Source organism: Gavia stellata, chromosome 3, assembly GCF_030936135.1.
Source record: "Gavia stellata isolate bGavSte3 chromosome 3, bGavSte3.hap2, whole genome shotgun sequence".
Lineage (NCBI taxonomy): Eukaryota > Metazoa > Chordata > Aves > Gaviiformes > Gaviidae > Gavia > Gavia stellata.
In genome coordinates this window covers 66,478,343-66,499,926 of record NC_082596.1, presented here as the reverse complement: position 1 = coordinate 66,499,926, position 21,584 = coordinate 66,478,343, and the positions used below count along the sequence as shown (strand labels likewise).

At 46.0% G+C, this 21,584-nt stretch overlaps 1 protein-coding gene across 1 annotated transcript in view; it reads right to left on the bottom strand.

Moving 5' to 3' along the window:
* Positions 1-8,868, bottom strand: part of CARMIL1 (capping protein regulator and myosin 1 linker 1) — a 200,810-nt gene extending 191,942 nt beyond the window's left edge. The window contains exons 1-2 of the mRNA XM_059836225.1: positions 8,829-8,868; positions 4,693-4,790 (exon numbers count right to left, since the gene is read on the bottom strand). Of these exons, the coding sequence (XP_059692208.1) occupies positions 4,693-4,790; positions 8,829-8,868 (138 nt within the window). The remainder of the gene's footprint in view (positions 1-4,692; positions 4,791-8,828) is intronic.
* Positions 8,869-21,584: the final 12,716 nt, after the last annotated feature.

Here is a 21,584-nt window from a genome sequence, read left to right as displayed (position 1 = left end):
ACCAGCCATATAGAGAGCAGGGTCATTTGCAGCAACCATGAGATGCCAATATTTCCTCATCTTTAATGTCTTTTTAGACAAATAATATTATTTTGGAAAGGAAAACTAATGTGAAAGGCAAGTAGACTAGGAGTATTCTCTTTTATTAAAAGTAAAGAAACAGAGTAAGAGGAATCCTGGAATTCTGGCCTGTCATGAACCACTCCTGAAAACATCTTTATTTCATAATGAGCTGGTCAGATGTATTTAACCTATTGCCTTTATCTTACAATTTCAACTTCTCAATGATTGCTACTAATTACAATAAATCTGATAGGAAGAAACTGCAATGGGAAATATTCAGAAAAACATGATAAAGATATCTTGGGTGTTTTGGGGAGAAAAAAGCAGCACCACAAACACCAAATACCATTTCCTACTGGGATTTGTCTGTAGGTGATAATCTGATAATCACCGAGGCTTCTAGGTTAAAAAACAAGACAAAACACTTAAATCTTTCTCATGGACAGGGCATTCCATCTGATCACTTATGGTGCCAAAAGGTGGGGCCCTATTATCATTACAACTGAGACCTCTACATACCCATCAGCTTAAATTGAAACCAGCCAAGATCAGACTTTGTCAGTGTGAGGAGGAACACAGCAGCCACTCAGCATGATGCCTGAAGGCTTGTCCTCATAAGAAATCAGGTTTAAACAAAACAATCCCATAAAACCAAAGCAATCCTTGACCTGATTACAAAATAGTGAGGACCTTATCTATTTTAACCCAATGAGAATACTGTTGCGAGAACCATACCGAAGCCAAACACAGGGGTCCACTACTGCAGTGGTACTCTGCCTCTGGCTGAGGGTCACCTGGGAGCCAGCTAGGGTGGCCTGCTCATCAAGGGTTCTGCAGGAGTTTGGCTGCCTGCACCCAAGGCCAGCTCTGACATGGTGCAGGTCTGTGACCCAAAGAGCTGGGAGAAGCCTTAACTGGGGCTCCCCACAATGCTCCAGGGCTCCAGCACTCAGCCCCACCCTCAGCAATGGCACAGCAACACCTGTGCCCAGCCATTTTCCTGGCTGAGCCTGCCCCACCGACCCAACCCTCTGGCTCGACCTCAGGTCTGCCTCGGCCCTATGGCCCAGCTGGTGATCACCAGAGCACAGCTGCTCCCAGCTACCAGCCCCAGTCCTGCTCTGCTTGCCTTGCGGTCGCACAGTGAGCCTGCGCCCCATCGGGGAGCCCTGCAATGCCTGCCCCCCTTGCCCCATGGGGCAGCTCCTCCGTGGTGACTTGTCACCATTCAAGGTTTCCTCTATGCCTGGGTATTTCCTCACCCTCCCTAATGGCAGCTTTGCTCTGCTAGAATATCAAGAAGACTTGGATAAGGGTGGGGTTTGGCTCTCATTACTCAAGGACTGATCTTCTGCCCATTCAAGCTGGTTATTGGCTTTTCAGGGTTGGATACCGGTTTGCTGCCTGCACACCTGAGACCTGGTACCAGCAGACCAGAGGCAGCTGAGCACCTCCCCACATTTACTGGTTTGTATCATTATGACTAATTGAAAAACTAAACAACTGCAAATTGAGATTACTGAGGCAGCAAGCTTATTGTGCAGACTGAAAAAAAAACTAAAGAATCTGTCACATCAAAACCCAGTCATAATTTTCAAACTCTAGCATCCAGAGCTGAGATCCTAAAGCAGCTTATGACTAGTATGCAGTTTACTTACCAATTTCACCACTTTAACATAGGGACCTTATTTCAAGCAACACTTTTTTTTTTTTTTGCACTGTTTTTTCTTTAGTCTCAGATTCCAATTTCCTTCTTAATTATCAGAGGAATTTCATAGAGCACAGTGACTTAAGTAGATGGTTATATTCCAGTACTCTGCACCTTGAATACACTGAACAACAGGGCCAGAGGTCAAGTGCTTTTATAGTTACTTGCCAAGTACAGTCATTTTTAAATAATCTCCATTTCTCAAAGTGCTACTGATTTTGCTGGATTTTCCTAGGAAGGAAGGAAGGAAGGAAGGATGAGAGATCATTTAATTAAAGCACAGATTTGGGTGTCAGGGTTCAGTGCCAACCTCTGCGATCAACCTCCTCTAAAACCTTAAGCACATTCCACCACGGCTCTGGGGTTACCTAGACTGAAAGCAACTGGTATTTTCTCCTTATTAAGTGCTGGACCCAATGCATGCTACCTAATTTGCTTGTAAACACCCAACTACTAATAAAATTTAAAACAAAGTCTCAAAACAATTCACTGCTACACGTGCACTCAAGAGACTGCTCAGAAGAACATTAACATCTCAAAACTAAGCTCTCAGAAGTCCAGGAGTGCTGGCATGAAGGTTGCCCATGCAATCACATTTGAGCCCTCTGGTGCATGCAATCAAGGGTATAGTCTTTAATTACTAAATTGCTTTTGTCACCAACACTTCATTCAGCATTGAGTTTGACATGCTCACCCAAGGCATAGCAATTCAGCATTCAGTTTTAGGCACCCTGCTCAGAATGCGGCCATATGCGTTATTTACTGAATACTGTTAAGTCCCAGCTTGGACAAAAATTCTTAATTTCATTGGCAGCTTTCCTGTGGTGTTTAGCATTAAGCACCTGCATTTTTCTGAAGCAAAGTTATTTATCTACAGCATCACTCTTGAGGAGAGGAGGGTATATCTCCTCTACCTCACAGGTAAGAAATGAGAGCATGTAGACACAGTAAGGCCAAAAAGTCTCCGCTAATTTGAGGTACCCAACTTAAGGTGTCGCTGGTGTCAAGTTTTTCAGAGTGCTCTGCACTTCAGAGGACTCTGCATCCTCGGAAGGAACCACAGTCTCCACTGGCCTCTGCCACAGCAGACCACACTCAGCACTTCTGCAAAAAAACCCCACATAAAATAAAGACACATACGCAATTAGAGAAACATTGTAAAAAAATGCCATTAGTGATTTGCATAGCTTCACACAAGGCATTCTCATCTGTGACAGAAGAAAACACAAAATCCAACCCTGGCAGTCAACAGTCAATTTCCCAAACCATGAAAACATTCTCTTCTTTTGCAATATAAATCCTCTGCATTTTTGCATCAAAGAACAAATGGTTCTACCAGACAACACCCCCTTCAGCAATTCATCCCCTTGAAAGACTTATACTGCACGCTGAAGACAACATGCATTCACACAAGAACTGCTCACTAACTTGTGAACCCTTTAAGCAGGTTCCCTCCCTTTCAGTACCTCTTCAGTCATAGAAGGTTGAAGTCCCCCACCTGAGGGCTCAGGAGAGAAAAAACATGAGTCATCACATTTAGGCATTTTACTGCCAAGTAGTACATCCCTCAGAAACTTCACTCACAAATCAAACTTGACATTCTTTTGGTCCCATCAGATCAGAACAGTATTTCAGTACTTCCACAGTATATTTCACTATTGATAACTGTAATGATTCTGTGTAAGTCAAAAACTCAATCAAGTGTTACTGCTTCAGTGAAACTGTCAGCCTTCCCTATAAACATGGCTTTCAAATAGAGACAATCAATCAACATTCACATACTCAACCTATTTCCAGTAGGGAAACAGGAACTGTAAACCTAGGAGCTACATATAACACGGGTAGATATTATGCAGAAAATATTTCAAATTCCTTAAGTAGCTGCTCTCGCTGAAAAGTAGACCATTATCAACAGTCTTACTACCCTGGGATAATCAACATGTACTTTATGAAGATAATTCAGAACTGATTAATAACTTGCAGTTTTTAAAGACAAAATAGAATATCTACATAGGGAATGTACCTAAAATCTGTAACAACAGTCTTGGCAATGAAACTTTCAAATACGCAATAGTATTCTTACTGACAGAAAGCACCAAATTTCAAATATCTTGCAAAGTATTATAGCAGCACTGTAGTTATTGCAAAATATTATAGCAGCACTGTAGTTACTTGTGTTACTCTAGTTCTCCTGATACAGAGGTATCAAAAGAAGGAAGAAATAAAGTTTCATCTCTTTTTTCCATATCCAAGTATTCAAGATAGTATGCAAGCATACCAACTCATTACCACAGCTTGCTTCTTATCAAGAGAGGCCAGCAAAACTATTCTTGAGAAAACAGGAAAGCATACTTAAGTGAGATTAATCTGACACTTGCCTCCACTGCAGTTTTAGGAGTGACAATGGAGGATCCCACACAGCATTTCTTTTAAATTGCAGATGTGCGACAACAGAGAATACTCAAAAGTACAAATAGTCATTTGAGTTCAAAAAGCACAATAGTTTTACTGTTACTCTTCACTGCATAACAGCTTTCAAAGATTCTCAAAAGATAAGTAATTCTACATGCTTCATTTTGCATTTCTTGTCCACTCAAATTCCTACAGATGTAAACGGGAAACCTAACCAGCAAAGGCAGCAAATTATTTTAGAACAGGCTCTAATAATATCTTGCTTTAGCATCAGTGCACAACACAAAACCCTAAACTCTGAAGAGTAACACAGTAATAAACACACATGTACGTGTGCACACCTGCACATCAACTCGCTGTGCAGAATAGCAAGGAAGTAGGAAAATAAGTGATATGTCTATCTCATGGTACACACAAAGTTCAAAGAATCCTTCAAGAGGAGAATTAATGCCTTCTGAGAAGATATTGGCTTTTCCTCCAGAAATTTAATCACAGTCAATCATACTTACCAATATTTTGTTATCCACTTTATCTCCCTTGGTTTCCAGCTTTACTTTCTTCTTAACCGAAATTTTGATTTTCCTCCCAATAACATCCCTGACACTTTCTGAAATAAAAGAAAATACCTTCATTAAATACCTTCAGTGACAACATGAGAAAGAAAGTCACCACTGTCACATTTTCAGGAAGACTCAGAGCTATGTTGTTCAACCGCTTGCAGTCATAGAAGTCTCATGCACACACACCAGTACTAAACACAACCTAACACAAGTACAACTTTTCTAAGTATGTCATCTGCACAATAAGTTATGTCTGCTATGATAGGATTATCGATTTCATGTGCCAGAATTCTAAACATAATTTGGTATTTCTTTCCAGTGCTACTTACACATCAAAAGCATTCCCAAGACAAGCCCCAGCACTGCTTAGCTCTACTCTGGGAAAATATAACAAATTCCTCACTTGCTATTATTTGTACCTGAAAAGCTTCCTAAAGCCAATTAGCTTCTTGCACTACAAAAATTTTACTCTGTTGCTATTAGTATCAGGAAGGTTAAACGGGTCAGATAATGGAAAAGCCAGTGTTCACACATTTTGCACTCTGCACGTTTAAGTTGGAAAGCAAACTGAGCAGACCTCCAGATACCAACACCTGGCAGCTATTCAGTGGATGCTACGGAAGGCAACATTAAGTCTGGGTCCAAGTCCCAATGACAATGTATCCACCTCATAGTGCCAACACCAAAGTTACATTAATTGCCATAATGTTTTAATACATATATGCATACACATGTATACACAGTCTCTGTCAAGTACCAAATGAATGAACCAGCCTTCCCCCTAAATGTTTGCACCCTGGCCTGAAGGGAACATACACAGAGAACCCTGTCAGAAAGCTTATACAACTACTGACACTGATGTAATTGGGAGATAAACAGAGGAGTTCATCTAGAAGAGCCAATTTGGCACCTTCCTTAAGTTCCACTCCCCAGCCCCCACAGAAAAGGAATGAGAAAGCAATCTTTTAAACACATTAACCTATTTCCAGCACTACAACTGGCATCTGCAAAAGGCAAGTCTCCACCCTCCCCAGACACACACACTTTGCCCTCATGCACGCTAAAGTTTAAAGGCTAAAATTGAAGATAATTGGCTCTTCCCAAGACTTTTAATTATAGTGCTCTGTTTAGCACTTTTCTGCGCAATTTTCAGCCAGTAGTCAGAATGTGTTAGTGCAAACAACACACCATTTATTAAGCCTGGACGTTTTGCCCAGACCACGGCGTTCTGCCTGCAGGGCAGGAGGGTGTGCAAGTCAGAAACACGCCTGGTCAGAGTGACTCTCCACCAGAAAGAGCTCTTTCTGCAGAATCGGCATGTTTTCCCCAGGAATTTTAATTTTCCTATCAGGAAACAAAAGCTCCTCGGTAGCAGCGCGCTTGAAGCCTGCCCCAAGCCGCGGCAGCCCCGTGGCAGACAGCCAGCGCAGACGGCTCCCCAGGCAACCACTTGGTCAAGAGCTGGGCTGCAAGGTCCCTGAGCAGCCAGGTAAGCAAAGCCCCGGGGAAAGTCCAGCCCGATGTGAACTGTCTTCCCGAGGCTTCCTCTCCCATGGGTAATGACTAATTCTGGTCTTTCTGTCCCTGCTTGGGAACCCAGAAGCAAGTAACCACTCAGTCTTTTTCATAAAGTCCTACCACTTTGCAGAAGGAAAGGTATTGCAGCTGTCTCTGCTATTTTACCTCCACCCCCAGCCTCTGCCTTTTGGTTTCTCCTCTCCCACAAACAGCTCCAAGTGCCTGCATCCAGCAAGGGACTTCCTCCTGAGGTGCCAGCGTGAGGGAGACCCGCTTCCCTTCACTGTCTCACAGGTCCCACACAACAGCAGTGGGAACGACCGCAGGCCCTCAGCTCCAGCGCTCGTACTTCAACAAGCGATAGGCAGAGAAGGGGCCTGGGGCCCGAGACTCCTCCACAGAGCGTCAGGATGTCAGCTCCCTCCAAGGCTCTATCTGCCAGAAAGGGCTAGAAATGCTTCTTCAAAGAGTTAAGATACAGATTTCATAGATATTCCCCATGTGACTGAGGACACTTCCTTACACATCGGTGGCAAGTGGACTTGCAAAGCAGTTTTCAGATTGAGAGCTGGAAACACAACGTTAAGGTTCATACTGACAAGTGCTCATTCATTTTTAACACTGCAGCCTGTGAGTGCCTGCCTTCAAACACCCACACCTTGGAGGAATGGATCCAGGTAAGCCAACAGTAAGAGAGGGTTTTTTCAGGATTATGACTTACGAGACCTGACAAAGGTTGCACGGGAAGTGAGTAACGAAACAAAAACTGCAGCTCAAACACGCCTACCCCAATCACTACTCCTATTCCACACTCCAGTCACTAAGTGCTAAGGCACATCCTTTCATCCTGTTCTCAAAATGTAGGGTCACTTCAAAAAGTCTATTTAAAAGGTTAAAATTTAACATGCAGACACGAAATTACTGCTTGAAATCAACCAATCTACATGAACAGATCCATATGCCCCAGAAGAGCCCTTGACAAAGCAAGCTGGGTGGGTGCAGGGCGCCAGGACTGAGGGGTAATTCTTAAAATCATCCAAAGCCACCAGGGGATGGGATGTGTGAAGATGCTTACTTTGCTCTTCCCCGTAATATGCATCGCACCCCACCTACGACACACTACAGTACAGTGCAGATCCACAGTAAGAAGTACCATGTATTTAGCACTTAAAACATACCTGGCCATTTTAAAAAAGGTTCACAGTTTTGACCATAGCTACTCCTGGCACACTTCCCAGCTCATCATTTCTTAGTAGCAAGCTATAGACTAAAGTTAGTAAACCCACGGTTTGCGCACTAAAAGGATTGCAAAATAGAGCTATTTTGTCTATACAGAAAAAAAATCTGTGACATCTGCAATTTTCTATCCAGATTTTTACCAATATTTTATAAATGTTAAAACCAGTTCCCACCAATAGCACTGGCTGATGAAACTCAAGGAAATGCAACAGTGTAAATGAACTAGGAGAGGTTTGTAAGGACTGTATTCAACACACCGTGTACCTTGTTGCCTGACAAATTTCTGTTCCCATCTGTCATCGAGGCAAGACTTTAAATTATTCTAATGTTAGTGAGAGCCTTAGATCTCTCTTCAACAACCAAAACTGCAACTAAACCCAAAGGAAGTATGGCCTAAGCAAGGTAGCTGAGGACCAGGCCTTAAAGCATCAGACCCGCTACCCCTAAATGACCCTGGTTACCACGTTAATGATCCGTTTATCGAAGGCTCCCCAATAGCGATGACAGCGTTTTCATGGACCTCACCATCACCTACGATTTCCTAAGCGTGTACCATGTAACATGGGGGTTTGCGTGCATGTGGCTATGAAACTTTGATTACAAATATCCTTGCATTCTTGTACACGCATCGGAAAATGAGTCAAACCCCGGAAAGCCCAGGGGAAAAACAAACGGCCGGAGCTACAGCTGGGAGCCTCAGCCCGTGCCGCCAGGCTGAGATGCTCGGAGGACCTGCCCCGGCCGCGCGGTGGTGCGGGAGGCACGGGCGGGCCGGGGCACTTTCACCGCCCGTCTGCCAGCCCCCGCAGGCCCCGAATGCCCTCCGGCTCTGCCCGCCGGCAGACCCCTCCGGAGGGCGGGCACACTGGGCGTCGGGCCCGGGCCGCCTGTCACCGCCCGCCGCGGAGCCGGAGGCCGCGGGGGAGCCCCGCGCTGCCCGGGGACGGTTACACGGTTACATCCCCTCCCCGCCACAGGCCCGCAGCACCGCCCCCCCCCCCGCCCATTCCCCGCAGGCAACAGCGGGACCAAGCGCCGGCGGCGCGGCCTCACCGCCCCCCGCCGGCTCCTCAGAGTCCCCCCCGACCCCCCGCGCAGCCCCCTCCGGCACCCGCAGAGCCCCCTCGGCTCCCCCAGCCAGCCTCCGCGGAGCTCCCCCCAACTCCACAGGCCGCCCCCCGTCGCCGCGGCCCCCCCGCCTCCCGCCACACCGCCCCCACCAGCAGCGCTGCAGCCCGGGGTGGCGCACGGCGACCTCCAAACTTGCCCCCCCCGCAACACCTTCCCCCAGGACACCCCCGTCCCCGCCGCCATGCCCCGTCCCTTACCGATCAACTCTTTGGGGACGTCGGAGCTCTCCTCGGCCATGGTGGCGCTGCCCGGCGCCCGGGGGTGCCCGGCGGCGGGGCTGCTTCAGCGGCGCGCCGTCCCTCCGCCAGGCGAGGCGGGCATGCAACCAGCGGGGCGGGGGAAGAGGGCCGGCCGTGCGCCTCTCTGCGGCGTGCGTGCGGTGAGCGCGGACGGAGGGAAGGAGCTTCTCCCGCCCCGCGGATCCCGCTCTCTCCGCGCTACATGACGCCCCCGGCTGCCGGCGCGGCCAGGAGGGGCATTTCCAGGGAAGCAACCGCCCGCAGGCAGCCGTCAGGCGCGGGGGGCCGGGCTCACGGCGGGCCCCTGCGCCGGCTCCCTCCTTCCCCCTCACACAGCCGGCCCCTCCGCGCCGCCCGGCTCCCCCCGCCCGGCACCGGCGGCTCAGGCGCGGGCGGGAGGAGGCGGCGGCGGCTGCCCCCGCCCCGGGAGGGCTGGCGCCCTCACCCCGGCCCGGCCTCCTCACCTCGCGAGAGCCGCCGGGAGCCGCCCGCCTGCCTCCACCGAGCACCCGGCGGCAGAGGAAGAGGTGGCGGCGGCCGGGAGCATCGCCCTCAGGCAGCCATCGCGCCCGCCCCACCGCGGAGCGGGAGGAGGTGGAGGAGGAGGAGGAGGGCAGCGGGCTGGGAAATTCAGCGCGGCGAGGCCGGCCCCTCCTTCGCTCGATCAGCCCCCGGCGCTGCGGCGGGCCCGGCAGGGCGGCGGCGGGGGCCATCTGCCGGCGGCCGCGAGTGGCGCGGCTCAACCGGCCCGGCTCGGCCCTCCCGCCGCCGCAGGCCCCGGCCGCCGCCGAGGTCTCTGGTAGCAGCACCAGCACCAGCCCTCCTCAGCGCTCTGCCTTTCGCAGACGCGCCATCAGGCTTTGCACCGCGGGAATTCTCCTCCGGGCTCATGACATTAAAAAAGGTGCACGGTATGAAGGGGGTGGTTGTCATCGTCAAGCCAGTCCTCGCTGCCTGGGAAGGGGATTGCCCAGGCCGGATCACTTCAAGCCCTGGAAGAGGGTAACCTTTGATCCAGAACTTATCTGCCTCTCCCTCACTCCCCCCCCTTATCTCCATAGGGACGGCAGCCGCTTCAGCACCTGTTCTGAGATAACGCCCTGGCTAGAGATTGCTTAGCAAACTCCTGCAGGGAGAGGCAAGTCTCCGAGCTTGTGCTAGGTGGAAGGGAGTCGAACATGCCTCCTTTCCCAAGACCAAAGAAAAATCCACAAATGGCAGCGTTTTGCTTGTTGCACTTTACTGCTGAGAATTTTTGTCGTGGGTGACGGCCACGTTACAGAAACTCAGCACGTGAGCTGCCTCATTGCGCCTATAAAAATAAGGACAGAAAGATGCTTATTGGATGAGAGCGAAGGAAGAGGCTCAGCAGCTCGGGAAATCCTTTAGCTTGCTTCTGGTAGCGATGCCTAGTTTCAATGAAAGCATCATTTTCACTGCAGCAGGACTGTGATTGGTCGTCCTCCATCCTAAAGGGGTGGATTACTGCATAAACCTCATATTTCAAGCACTCTACAAGTGAGTGACGGATCTGGGAGATCAAAGTCATTTATGTTTAATTAAGAAGTCTGAAAAGTATTCCGTGAGAGCAACAACGTAAGTCCAAGGAGAGTTATTTTGCTGGTGCAATACCATACTGCTGCACTCTGTGTCTCGAGGTCTACTGCATACCCTGGTCTTCAGAAGAAACATGACTAGCAGTCTGAAATTGATGTGACTTGTCAAACAGTTTTATTATGATTCCCCATGCCACCAACCAGATCTCTAAATAATGTCGGAGATTATTTTACCAACACAGATACGATTGCTAACAAAAAGGCTACAATTTGCTCTCTTTCCAGTTTGCTGTTTACGTGTAACAAATAAGAATATCCTTTAAAGAAAATAAACAAAAAGTGAATATATTAGTAAAAGAATACAGTAAAGAAGCTGTTTTTAATATATAGCAATGTCAATCAAATCTTATCTGGATGTGAATGTGTATATATATTTATGTATAGAATGCACTGTATTCCTTTTCCATTGACAGTCCTTTGCTCTCTTTTTCTTACTGAATCTGCACCCTTTTCTCACGTATGGAGAATACCTGCTGACCTCTTCCTTTCCTTTCTGCCAATCTTTCCTCACAGCTTAGCAGAAAACTGCGTTTCTTGTTCGCTGTATACACGCAAGCTTACTTCCACTGAGGAACATGGGCATCTTTCATCAGGAAATGAAAAAATAATTGAGAAGTTCACATCTTTTCTAATAACCAGGAGGGAAAAATCAGATCATTAAGTCTGTATAAGAAAGTCCATGTAATTTCATGCAGTTACTTCCGTATTGAGTCTAATGCCCTGTGTTCAGCTAAAACTTCCAGAAAGATACCTTCTTTTCCATGACTATTCACCTGCTCTGCAAAAAATGTACATTTTTGGATCCATGACAGCTTATACATGAAGCATGACAGTTTCTCATGCTGCACTAAACCACTGCATCGTTTCTGTCTGAAACAGTGTCTGAAGCATGGACTTTGCTTCCTTGGCTGCTGCCAGATGACCACAGGCCTCTCAGCAGGCATCAGCTGCAAAAACGATGTGTTTCTTCCAGGCCTGCCTGCACCTGCCTGCCTGCCCGCCTGCAGCATTCTGCTGGCATACTGCTAGCACCTCCTCCCACCCAGCTTCCTACCACATGAGCTGGCCAGCACCATGAGCCCAGGATGTGTAAAGGGGAAAAAAAAAAAACAATGAATGATGGCAGCAGGCAGGGCTTTTTGTTTTGGTTTGGTTTTTTTTAATCACCAGCACTCTAGGCTAATGAAGTAGCACTGCCAAGGCTACTGTCTAATTCCTGCTTTGGCACCTAGGAGACTGGACCTGGCTCAAGGTAGGGGAGGTACCGACTAAACTCAGGTGGATTAGTGCTCCCAAGGCCAGGTTCAATCAGCAAAATGCATTGTTTCCCATTGCTTGTTCCCTGGACAGAAGGCAGAACATTGATTACCGAAGCAGGCTGCTGCTCCCTGCTCCTCCAACTACAGTAATGCCTAGATATTGGCGCTATCACAATGTCAGTCTGCACTGTGAAAAGAAGGGTGTTTCCAATCCCAAGGGTCTGCCTCCCAGCACAGAGAGGGCTGGACCACCTTCTCAGGGTTCCCAAACAATCGACTCCCAGAGCCTCCTGAACTGAGACTCTTCTCTGCAGTTTACAGGCAAAGCCACACCGTGGGGAGTTTGCTGGCTTTGTAAGGAGGTGTGATTTTCATCCTTTGCTTACATCCTTACTCTCCACTAGTCAGTTCAGCAGGGATGCAGTTGTCACAGACATCTTCCCCAGCGGCAAGGACACTTGAAGACGTTCAGCCCCCTACAGCAAGTCATCTGTACCCGCTTGTGGCTGTTTACCATTTGCCATGTTGTGCCAGTGTGAGAAATTGTGATACTGTCTTGTAACCTGATTCAGTGAAGAGGGTCAGAAAGGGGATTTTTGTCATTTCAGTAACTGAATTTTAATCATCTTTTATCCCTCCTCGACCACTGATAGAGGCACATCGGCACAGCTGAGGAGAACAGAGGTGCCCAATTTAAACTGGGACAACTGGGGCAGACTCAGCTGGGTTTCCTGCCTGACCTCAGTGGCATTCCCGTAACTCTCTGGGGCAGCTCATGCCCTGAGCTGCTCCTGAGCAGTCCTTGCTACGTGAGCAGGGCCTCCTAACCTCACGTTACCTGCATTGGTGCAAATGATCGCACCTTGGGTGCCCTAGCTAGGATCACGCTCCAGTAGTAGTGCAACATTGCATATCACACATGCAGCAGGCATGTGGAGAATGGAAAGCGGCTACATTGTCTTCTGCCAGAGTGAAAAATCTATGAAGTCATTTTAAAAATCATCCAAAGGGTAACCAATTTGCCTGCCACAGGAATGGGATCTGTGTGGTTTTGTTGGAGATATTTCTTCTCTAAAGACTGCTCAAGTTGGTGTAGTTTCTGGAATGACAGAAATACTGATGAGAGTAGTGGGCTGGGTTGTGTGTGAGTTAGGTGGCTGCAGGGAACGTTGCAGCATCCACAGCTAATATTTAACTGACAGTAACAGAGCAGGGGCGAACTAGGAGCTTCAGAAGACATTGAACGGGGAGATATTTGACACAGAAAGGCATGTGGGGGGGAAACGTCCTCAAAACTGCAGCCTTCATGCATAAGATTAACCATTAATTGCATGAAGTAACTTTTGAGGAGCTTCTGATCACCTCTCACAGGTCTATGTTATCATGGCACCTCACACCCTGTGTTGACATGCGGTATAATATATTTGTGTTTTCCATCCTGTCTGTTGCCCTTGTCCTTCTCAGCCTAAATCCTGTCTTCTCCAGCAGATAAGGCAGGTGTCAATATGACTTGGTGCCAAGCCATGCACACTGTCATAAGGTAGGGTATTCGTAGTCTCAACTGCTGCATGTCCTCCCTGCCAACTTCTCTGCCACTTGGCAGAGAAGAATCTCAGTCTTTTTTCCTGAGAAGCAGTAGTATGATGTCATCAATGTTATGTCATCAGTCACATGTTCCTACTCCTGCTGCAGCCAGTGAAAAGATTTTGGTTACCAAGAGCAGGTGTCAGACTGACATTCAAGTCACACCCTGGAGTCATCCTGCTGCAGAGCAGCATCATGGTGGGAGGAACCAGATGATCAAATCTGATTTGCAAAGCTGCCTTGCAGTGTGCAGCAAAAGCTCAGAATGTGTCATGAGAGATGGAACAGAAAGCAGCTCTCGATATAAATGACCCAGCCTGGCCAGTTGCATTTCGAAGAACAAATTCAAAGGGGTGAATGCTTCCCCAGCTATGCCTTTGCAACCCCATAGGTACTGTTTACTGCCCTGGTTGAATGCAGACAGAATGGGGCCATACTGTCTCATATGCCACAATACCAGCCAGTCAGGCGTTTCCAAGAGCGGTATGGTTTAAGGAACTGTTACTTTTCAATCACTGCAATTATTAGGGGTATTTTAAAGACTGAGAGGCAGCTAATCTGCCACTCTGTGGAAGTATGTCAAGTACAATTAAGACACATGTTTCCAATTACGGCTGAGCTCAGAAGTTCATGAAGTCGAGCCATCCATGCCAGCTTTATTGCCACTCAGCTTAACAATAATTTACAGCACTTCCAATTTTGGTTTCTTTCCATTTTTTTGTTTGTTTGTTATTATTTTTACCCAGTAAATATCTTTGTGTTCATTGTCTGTGTGTGGTGATATAATTAAATGTGATATTTGGGCCCTTCACATTGATCACATCTATTCAGAAACCTGTAGATGTTCCAGGACATAGGGATGTTTTGACATGAAACATTAATTAGAAAAAGAGCAGAAAACAAGTAGCTAGCTAAATGCACAATAATAACTACATCTTATATTGCTGAATGATTGGATGCCCGCTTTTGAATTCACCAGTTGAGACAAAATTGATAGGAAAAAGTGTGTGTCCTCCATCAATCGCTAGTTTGGCAAAAGAAATGGCATACTTGTAAGTAGTCTCCTGTTCTTATCTGTGACTGAGTCTTTTCAAACCCTCTGTTCTCGGTTGTTGTATGCTCTTATGATTATTTCAGTACCCTGCACAAAAAAACCTATTTTGTCTCGATTTTAAATAGGGTGAATATAAATGCAGCAGCAAAGATGTATATTTTGATAAGGCATACTTTGATGGTGGTGTTAAGACGAGAATTACAAAGAGCAGCTGATGCCTCATGAAAATCTTAATAAGAGAAATCTATTCAGAATAATTCTGGTTACTCTACTGTATTATTATATCATCTATTTCCATATTCCTCTTCCCGCATGTTTTTAGCAGGAATATTTGCATAAAACCAGGATCATTGTTTCTTAAGAGCTCACCTGCTTCTGCTACTTAGCTCTCACATGAAAGCATAATCCTCTGCATATCCCATCACATTTAGTTAGAAACTGTTACAATTTTTATGACTTCACATATAGACATGTCTTAAACATGCAGCCTAAACTGGCATCCTAGTTTTCTCTGTTCTCTACCAGCCATTACTAGAGACATGTGGAATACACTTAGCAAGATACCAAATGGAAATGCAACATCTTAAAGCATTTAGAACAGATATACAAGTGTTGCAGCTCCTCAGCTCACCTGTCATTAAGTCAAGCTGTACCATTTTCAGGGTCTGTGAAATCCCATTTCTTCTCCACTAGAGGCTTTCATTATGTCAGATGTCTCAGCAAGACTCTTTTTCTTACCATTGACTCCAACTTAATCAAACAACATGCCATGATTGGGTTTCTGTCAGCCAAGTGAGATTAACTACCCCTTGGAATTGAGGTAGTGAAACATGCTCCATAGACATTTTTTGGACTGTCTGAAATAACTAAAGAAGAAGTCAGATTTTATTTGTGGCCAGTGAAGAAGATGAAAAGAACCCATACAAAAATAACTCTGGAGTAGTTCTGACCTAAATTTCAAACTGAACATGATTCTCACTCTCCTTTATAAAAGTTTGAGCTTCTCTCTCAGCCTTTACTATTCTTACGACTTCCCCCCCCCAGAAACTACTAGCAGCCTCTCATCAATACCAACACCTTTCATTGAACCTAGTAACCTCTGCTGCAACAAATGTGTTCTTTAGATCTCATAAAGCTTTCTCAGAAGCAGCACATTCTGGAGAGGTCATTGACCATGTGGTATGTCAACAAGAGTCTTTAAGAGAGTGTGCTAAGCCTAAATGGCAAGACACATAAGCCTCCAGCTCACAACATGGTAGCCCAAGAGACAGGGAAGAGAGGGTGAGAAGTGTGGAGGAAAAGTGTTCTTGGACTATACTGCCTTGGGAGCAGAAAAAGATTAATATATGGTAAATATAGAGAAGACTGGCAGCAATTACAGGTGAATTTTAAATACCAAATAGCTTTTTAGCTACATTGAGATACCAGCCTTCTGAATTTCAGCCACCATTAGGAAAAGACTGGGATATGTCTAGAACATAAAACTGCAGGACTCCCCTTTCACACAGAAGATGTGAACTCTGATATGAGCTGTGGCAGTAATATTTTGTATGGTACTTTGCTCCCTCTGCAGAAGCTTTCTCCTGCATAATACAGTCGGAGACCCTGTACCCATTTAAGTTGATAAACCATTTACAGAGCTTTGGCTGAATGGTGTTCAAGATCAAAAACCTGTTGGTCTTTTTTTCACAGACTGGAGTACTGTTAGGCATGGTTCAGTACTATTTTGGGAGACTCACTTTTTTGCACTCAGGCTTGCACCCACGTTGCGAAATCCACGGTTACCTCCGACTTCAAGAGAGCTCCATGTGAGTCCTCCATGTGAGGATGAGATCCTTCTAGAGAATTTCCTTGCCATTTCCATAGTGTCCAGAGTTGTCCTAGATGTTTTGTAAAATAAAGAACATCAGTCATCCCATATGTTTTACAAATAACATATTGAGGAATTAGCAAGCAGGGAAAGCAATGTGAGCAAACAGCATGAACACCCTAGCTGCATGTCCTTATGTATTGGGTCTGGCTGAGATGGAGTTTATTTTCCCCACAGCAGCCCTCGTAGTGCTGTGCTTTGTAGTGGTAGCTAGAAAGGGGTTGGTAACACTCCAGTTTGGGCTAGTGCTGAGTAGTGCTCACACAGCATCCAGGCTGTCTCTCCAACATTCCCCCCTCACCAGTAGGCTGGAGGTGGGCAAGGTCTTGGGAAGGGACATAGCCAGGACAGCTGACCCAAACTGACCAAAGGGATATTCCATACCGTATGACGTATGCTTAGCAATAAAAGCTAAGAGAAGAAGGAGGAAGTGGGGGGCATTCGTTATTTATGACATTTGTCTTCCGGAGCAACCACTACGTGTAGTGAAGCCCTGCTTCCTGGGAAGTGGCTGGCCATCAGCTGCTGATGGGAAGTAGAGAATAAATCTTTTGTTTTCCTTTGCTTCCATGTGCGGCCTTTGCTTTTGCTGTGTTAAACTGCCTTTACCTTCACCCCCAAGTTTTTTTCTTATTTTCTCCCACCTTGTCCTGCTGAGGACGGGAGTGATAAAGTGGCTTGGTGACACCGGGCGTCCAGCCGAGGTCAACCCACCTCACCCTAATATAAAACAGCATCAGATGTGATATTGCAATGTAGCAGGAATTTACTGGCAAAATGAGGTTGCCATTTCTGGGGCTGGCCGTAACAGGATGTTAACATAAGATCTGGCTAACACAGCAAAGTTGAGGTCACACCACTTCTTCTGGATGTGTATATGTCACCAATGATTTGGAGCAAATTATTTTAGAAGTGCTACTTTTTAGGTTCAAATCATCACTTTTCAGATCTGAAGAAAAATTCTGTGCAATAAGATTATCACCAACACACACAACCTCCTTTCATCAGTGTACATGCATATATTCCTCTGCGTAGATTTGCCTCCATGTATGGCCATTTACTCAGTCTTACTGAAAACTAGTATCTTTAGACTATTAATTCCAAGCCCTATTTCTAATTCCTAAATTGGCTGGTATCGGAGAGCAAATGCCACCACTGAACCGAATGTGGTGAGAAGTTTTGGTTTGCTGAAGGGGCAAGAAACAGTTCTTGCCATTCATTGTGGCCCTCAGGGTACCGCAGGGAAGCCCACCAACAACAGACTAGCCTCAATTTGCACTCCAGTTAGGTGTTCTGCTCCCCAGCAAAGGAGAGGCAAAATTCACATCAGTAGCTTTAAAAAAGCAGGAGAAACACTGCCACGCCAGGTACGTGAAGAGAAATGCTGTATTTCTATTAGTAAACTGAATGGCCCAGTGATGTTGCTGGGTGCTGAGGATGATAAGCATGGTGTAGCTTGTATCTGTGCTAATGAGCTCCTTTAGCCTTCAGAGGTGTCCGTGGAGCACCTTAGTTACTATGCAGTGATGGAGAGTTGTTTGCTAGGTGGCACTCGGCAGGCTCACACCAGGGAACAGCTTTTTAGTGCAGATGTTTGCTTTCCAGGGGCTGGGTATGGTTCCTGGCACAGTTTATTTCTCAAGTATAGACTTAGCCTCAGCATGCTCTGCCTTTCCTCCCCTGTGTGATGAAGGGTACTCAGAGAACTTCTCCAGCACAATGAAATAACTGGATGTTTTGCTGCAGAGGCAATGACCTCAAGCCAGCAGTGCCAAAGGAGCACTTTGAGAACAGTAGAAGGAAAAACACTTGTAAAATTCCTGAGATAAGCCACAAATATGAGGAGGTCGCAGAAGTAAAGCTTGCCTTGCAGTTCCATGGTATGCCATCAACAAAACCAGCCTAAGATCTTTCTGCTCACCCTATTGCCACATTTCATAGTCACTTGACTGGGAGCACTGGTTTTGGCTGGGACAGAGTTCATTTTCTTTGTAGCAGCCTGTACGGTGCTGTGTTTTGTGGTTTTGAGGAAAACAGTGTTGATAATAACATAGGGATGTGTAGCTATCGCTGAGCAGTGCCTACACAGCATAAAGGCCTTCTCTGCTTCTCACACAGCCCCACCAGCGAGTAGGCTGGGGATGGGCAAGAGGTTTGGAGGGAACAGAGCCGAGACAGCTGACCCCAATGACCAAAGGGACATCCCATACCATACAACAACATGCTCAGCAATAAAAGCTGGGGGGGCAGTTTGCCAGGGCTGCTGTTGCTCAGTGACTGTCTGGGCATCAGTCAGCTGGTAGAGAGCAATTGCGGTCTTTTGCATCACTTGTTTTTCTTGGTTTTGGTTTTTTTGTTTGTTTGTTTGTTTCCTTTTTTTACTTATTAGACTGTATTTTTCTCAACCCATGAGTTTTCACACTTTTGCCCCTCCTATTCTCTCCCCCATCCTATGGCAGGAGGTGAGCAAGTAGCTCTGTGGGGCTTAGCTACCTGCTGGGGTTAACGCACAACAGCGGGCCATTACAACTCTTTGTAGGGCTGTACTGTAAACCAAGTGAGAAGATCCAAGAGAAAACCAAGTCAGAATATCATGATATTGAGATCATACTCATAAAAGGCAGATGCTCCAGAAAAATCACAGCTGATATTTTAACTTGCTGTGAATGCTTTAGACTACTGTTCTATTTGTCTAATCTCAAATCACCTTGGAAAGACTACACACCTACTGAATTTGTTATTAAAAAAGAATTACCCACATACTTCTTCAGAAAATAATCAGCAATCTGCAAAGCACAACTTTATGAATAACTATTTGCAGTTTCTAATCTCCAGCTCACATTCTGATCTCAGTTACAGATGCCTCCCAGCTAGGAGAGCAGAAAAAAGACCACATTATCTAGGCTGGGACATAAAGATGGCAAATAGGGAACTGTATGGCTGGCTGTAACAGTCACAATTTGCAAGCTGTGCTTTTCAGTCAGTGATATAGGTCAAATGGTATTATTTCTGTTCCCCCTCTGGATGATTTACATAATAAACTAGCACAACAAGAACAGCATATTTCACAATCAGCCTGAAGTTTGCTTTTAGCATACGAGCGCCAGTTCTCATCAAGTTCAAGTGTTCAAATGATATCTGAAAACAATTACGAAATGGTTACTCCCCCAGTGGACTCAAAATCTACTCATGAATTTGATTAGAGATTTTTGGAAGCCTTTTCTCCAGTCGTCAGCCTTGGCTGTCATTTTCTGTAAGGCAATTTCTCAAAGCACAAATATGTCAGTTTATTATGATTATGTACAGTAAACTAAAGGGATGTCAGGGATGAGTTCATATTTAATTTTTTCATCTTCATTTCAACAGAAAGGATCCAGTAGCATTCAGCAGTCTTCAGTCTGCCCCTAAGTGGTTAATTTACTGCTCAGAACAGTTTTTTATTACCCTTTCTTCCTTCCCTGCCTCACTGCACACATGTTCGTCTCTTTTTTTTTATTCTGCAACTTGATGCTTTTGGTTCCTTTCACTGTGTATTATCTGCTGCTGACAGTAATCTTAGCTCTTCAACTGACAGCAAAATTATGAGATGCTCAGTGCAAGATGACAATTTTCCTTCCCTCATTCTAATTCATTTGTGCCACCATCAAGGAATCAGCGTCATCTTTTCAACGCATTAACAGCTCTCTGCTGATAGAAAGCATTAGTTCCCCATTCTTCAGCAAGAGGTCAAACCCGATTTTTGTTTTGTAAAAACCCATTAAATTTTGTTCTTTGGAAAATTCCATTGCTCTCTGATGTCAAAGACCTAGGCCGTTGCCTCAGGTGGCACACAAGGGAAGAGGGTTTGCTGTGAGATCCCAAGTGATGCAGGCAGCCAAGAATCTTTCCTAGAGAGGACTGTGGTCTACCACAGGCTTTGCCTGGTTGATTACTTGCCTTTTTTTTTTTTACTGCTTTTAAGAAACCCTCTTTGTTTCAGTGTGCACACAGAGGCTCCTGGCATCATTTTACTGGCTTTGAAAAAGTGATAGCTAAATGTTGTTGTAGGCTTTTTTGAAGTGTAAAAGGATCTGGTTTTACAAGTTAGCAGCCAAATCTATGTAAAATCTTAGCGGAGACAAGACCTACCTAACTTGATGCAAATAGTAAAGGTCACCTCTATAACATCCACAAGGTGTTCACACTGACTTGATACACTATCATGCGGCCAGTAAAAAATTATAACATATTATGTACCTCAATAGGAAAAAATATGTACCTGCACTGTTTCTGTATACAAGGCATGGCTTTATTCAGTTTTCTGTACAGATGAGCTTATCTGGGTAGACAAGTGAGTTCCCTTATCCTCAGGTAGCTTCACAACAGGCAACCTTGGTCAGTGTTACACACGCTCATTTTCACTCAGCATAACAGAAGCCTAAAATCTTTGTCAGACAACTTGCATTAAATTGTTCGGTGAGCACAGTTGCGTTTCTGGTGGGTGTACAGGCAGATTACAAATATGACCTTCAATATGCCTGGTAGCTGACGGAGGGGGTGCGTACAGAGCGAGGGGCTGCATTGGCCCCACTGAGGTGCCCAGGCTTTGAAGCAGAACTGGGCTGACCAGCTCAATTCAAGGCAGCATGAAGCTGGCAGTGCTGCTCCTCATGCTGCAAGCAGACAGATGGTCCTGGGTTTTTCCTACCTCTCTTTCAACTGCAGCACATTTAAATACAAAGAGTGAAACTTGCAATAACTCAAAACCAAAATATGGAGAATGAGAGCTGGAAATAACCTTGTTAAAAATATCCCAAACAGTAAGCATGCAGTACAATATGCATACTGCAGTATTTGCAGATAGGGCTGGGGGGAAGCAGAGGTGGCAAACTGTGGTTTGGGGTGAAAATAGAAGTTGAAGAGCTAATTCAGCATTCACTTCAGCACAGTCAGGGCCCTGATGGAGAAACCAGCAGGACGCTCAAGGACAGGGTTTGGAGAAGAGAAACCTGTTCGTTTGGGGGAGAGGTACACATGAGAAAGAAAACCAGTATTTTGAAAATGTTGAGGAGATCCAGCTTGCCTCTACCCCAACGGCAAACAGAGCAGCCACAGTTGCCATCATGGCTTCATGCCACCCCAGGGAGCGTTGCAGGGCTCCCGGAGAGGGGTATGGGCACGTCCTCCCCTGGGCTGAGAAGGAACAGCCTGACACAAAGCGGGTTGGCTGCTGGGCAGCCCTTTCCAAGGGAAGTCTTGTAGGCACATTTCCCAGCAAACTAGGAGCTCTGTGAACCTTTAGTTTATTGCTGCTGCCCTGGGAGTAGCTGTATCTATTTCCAGTTTTACATC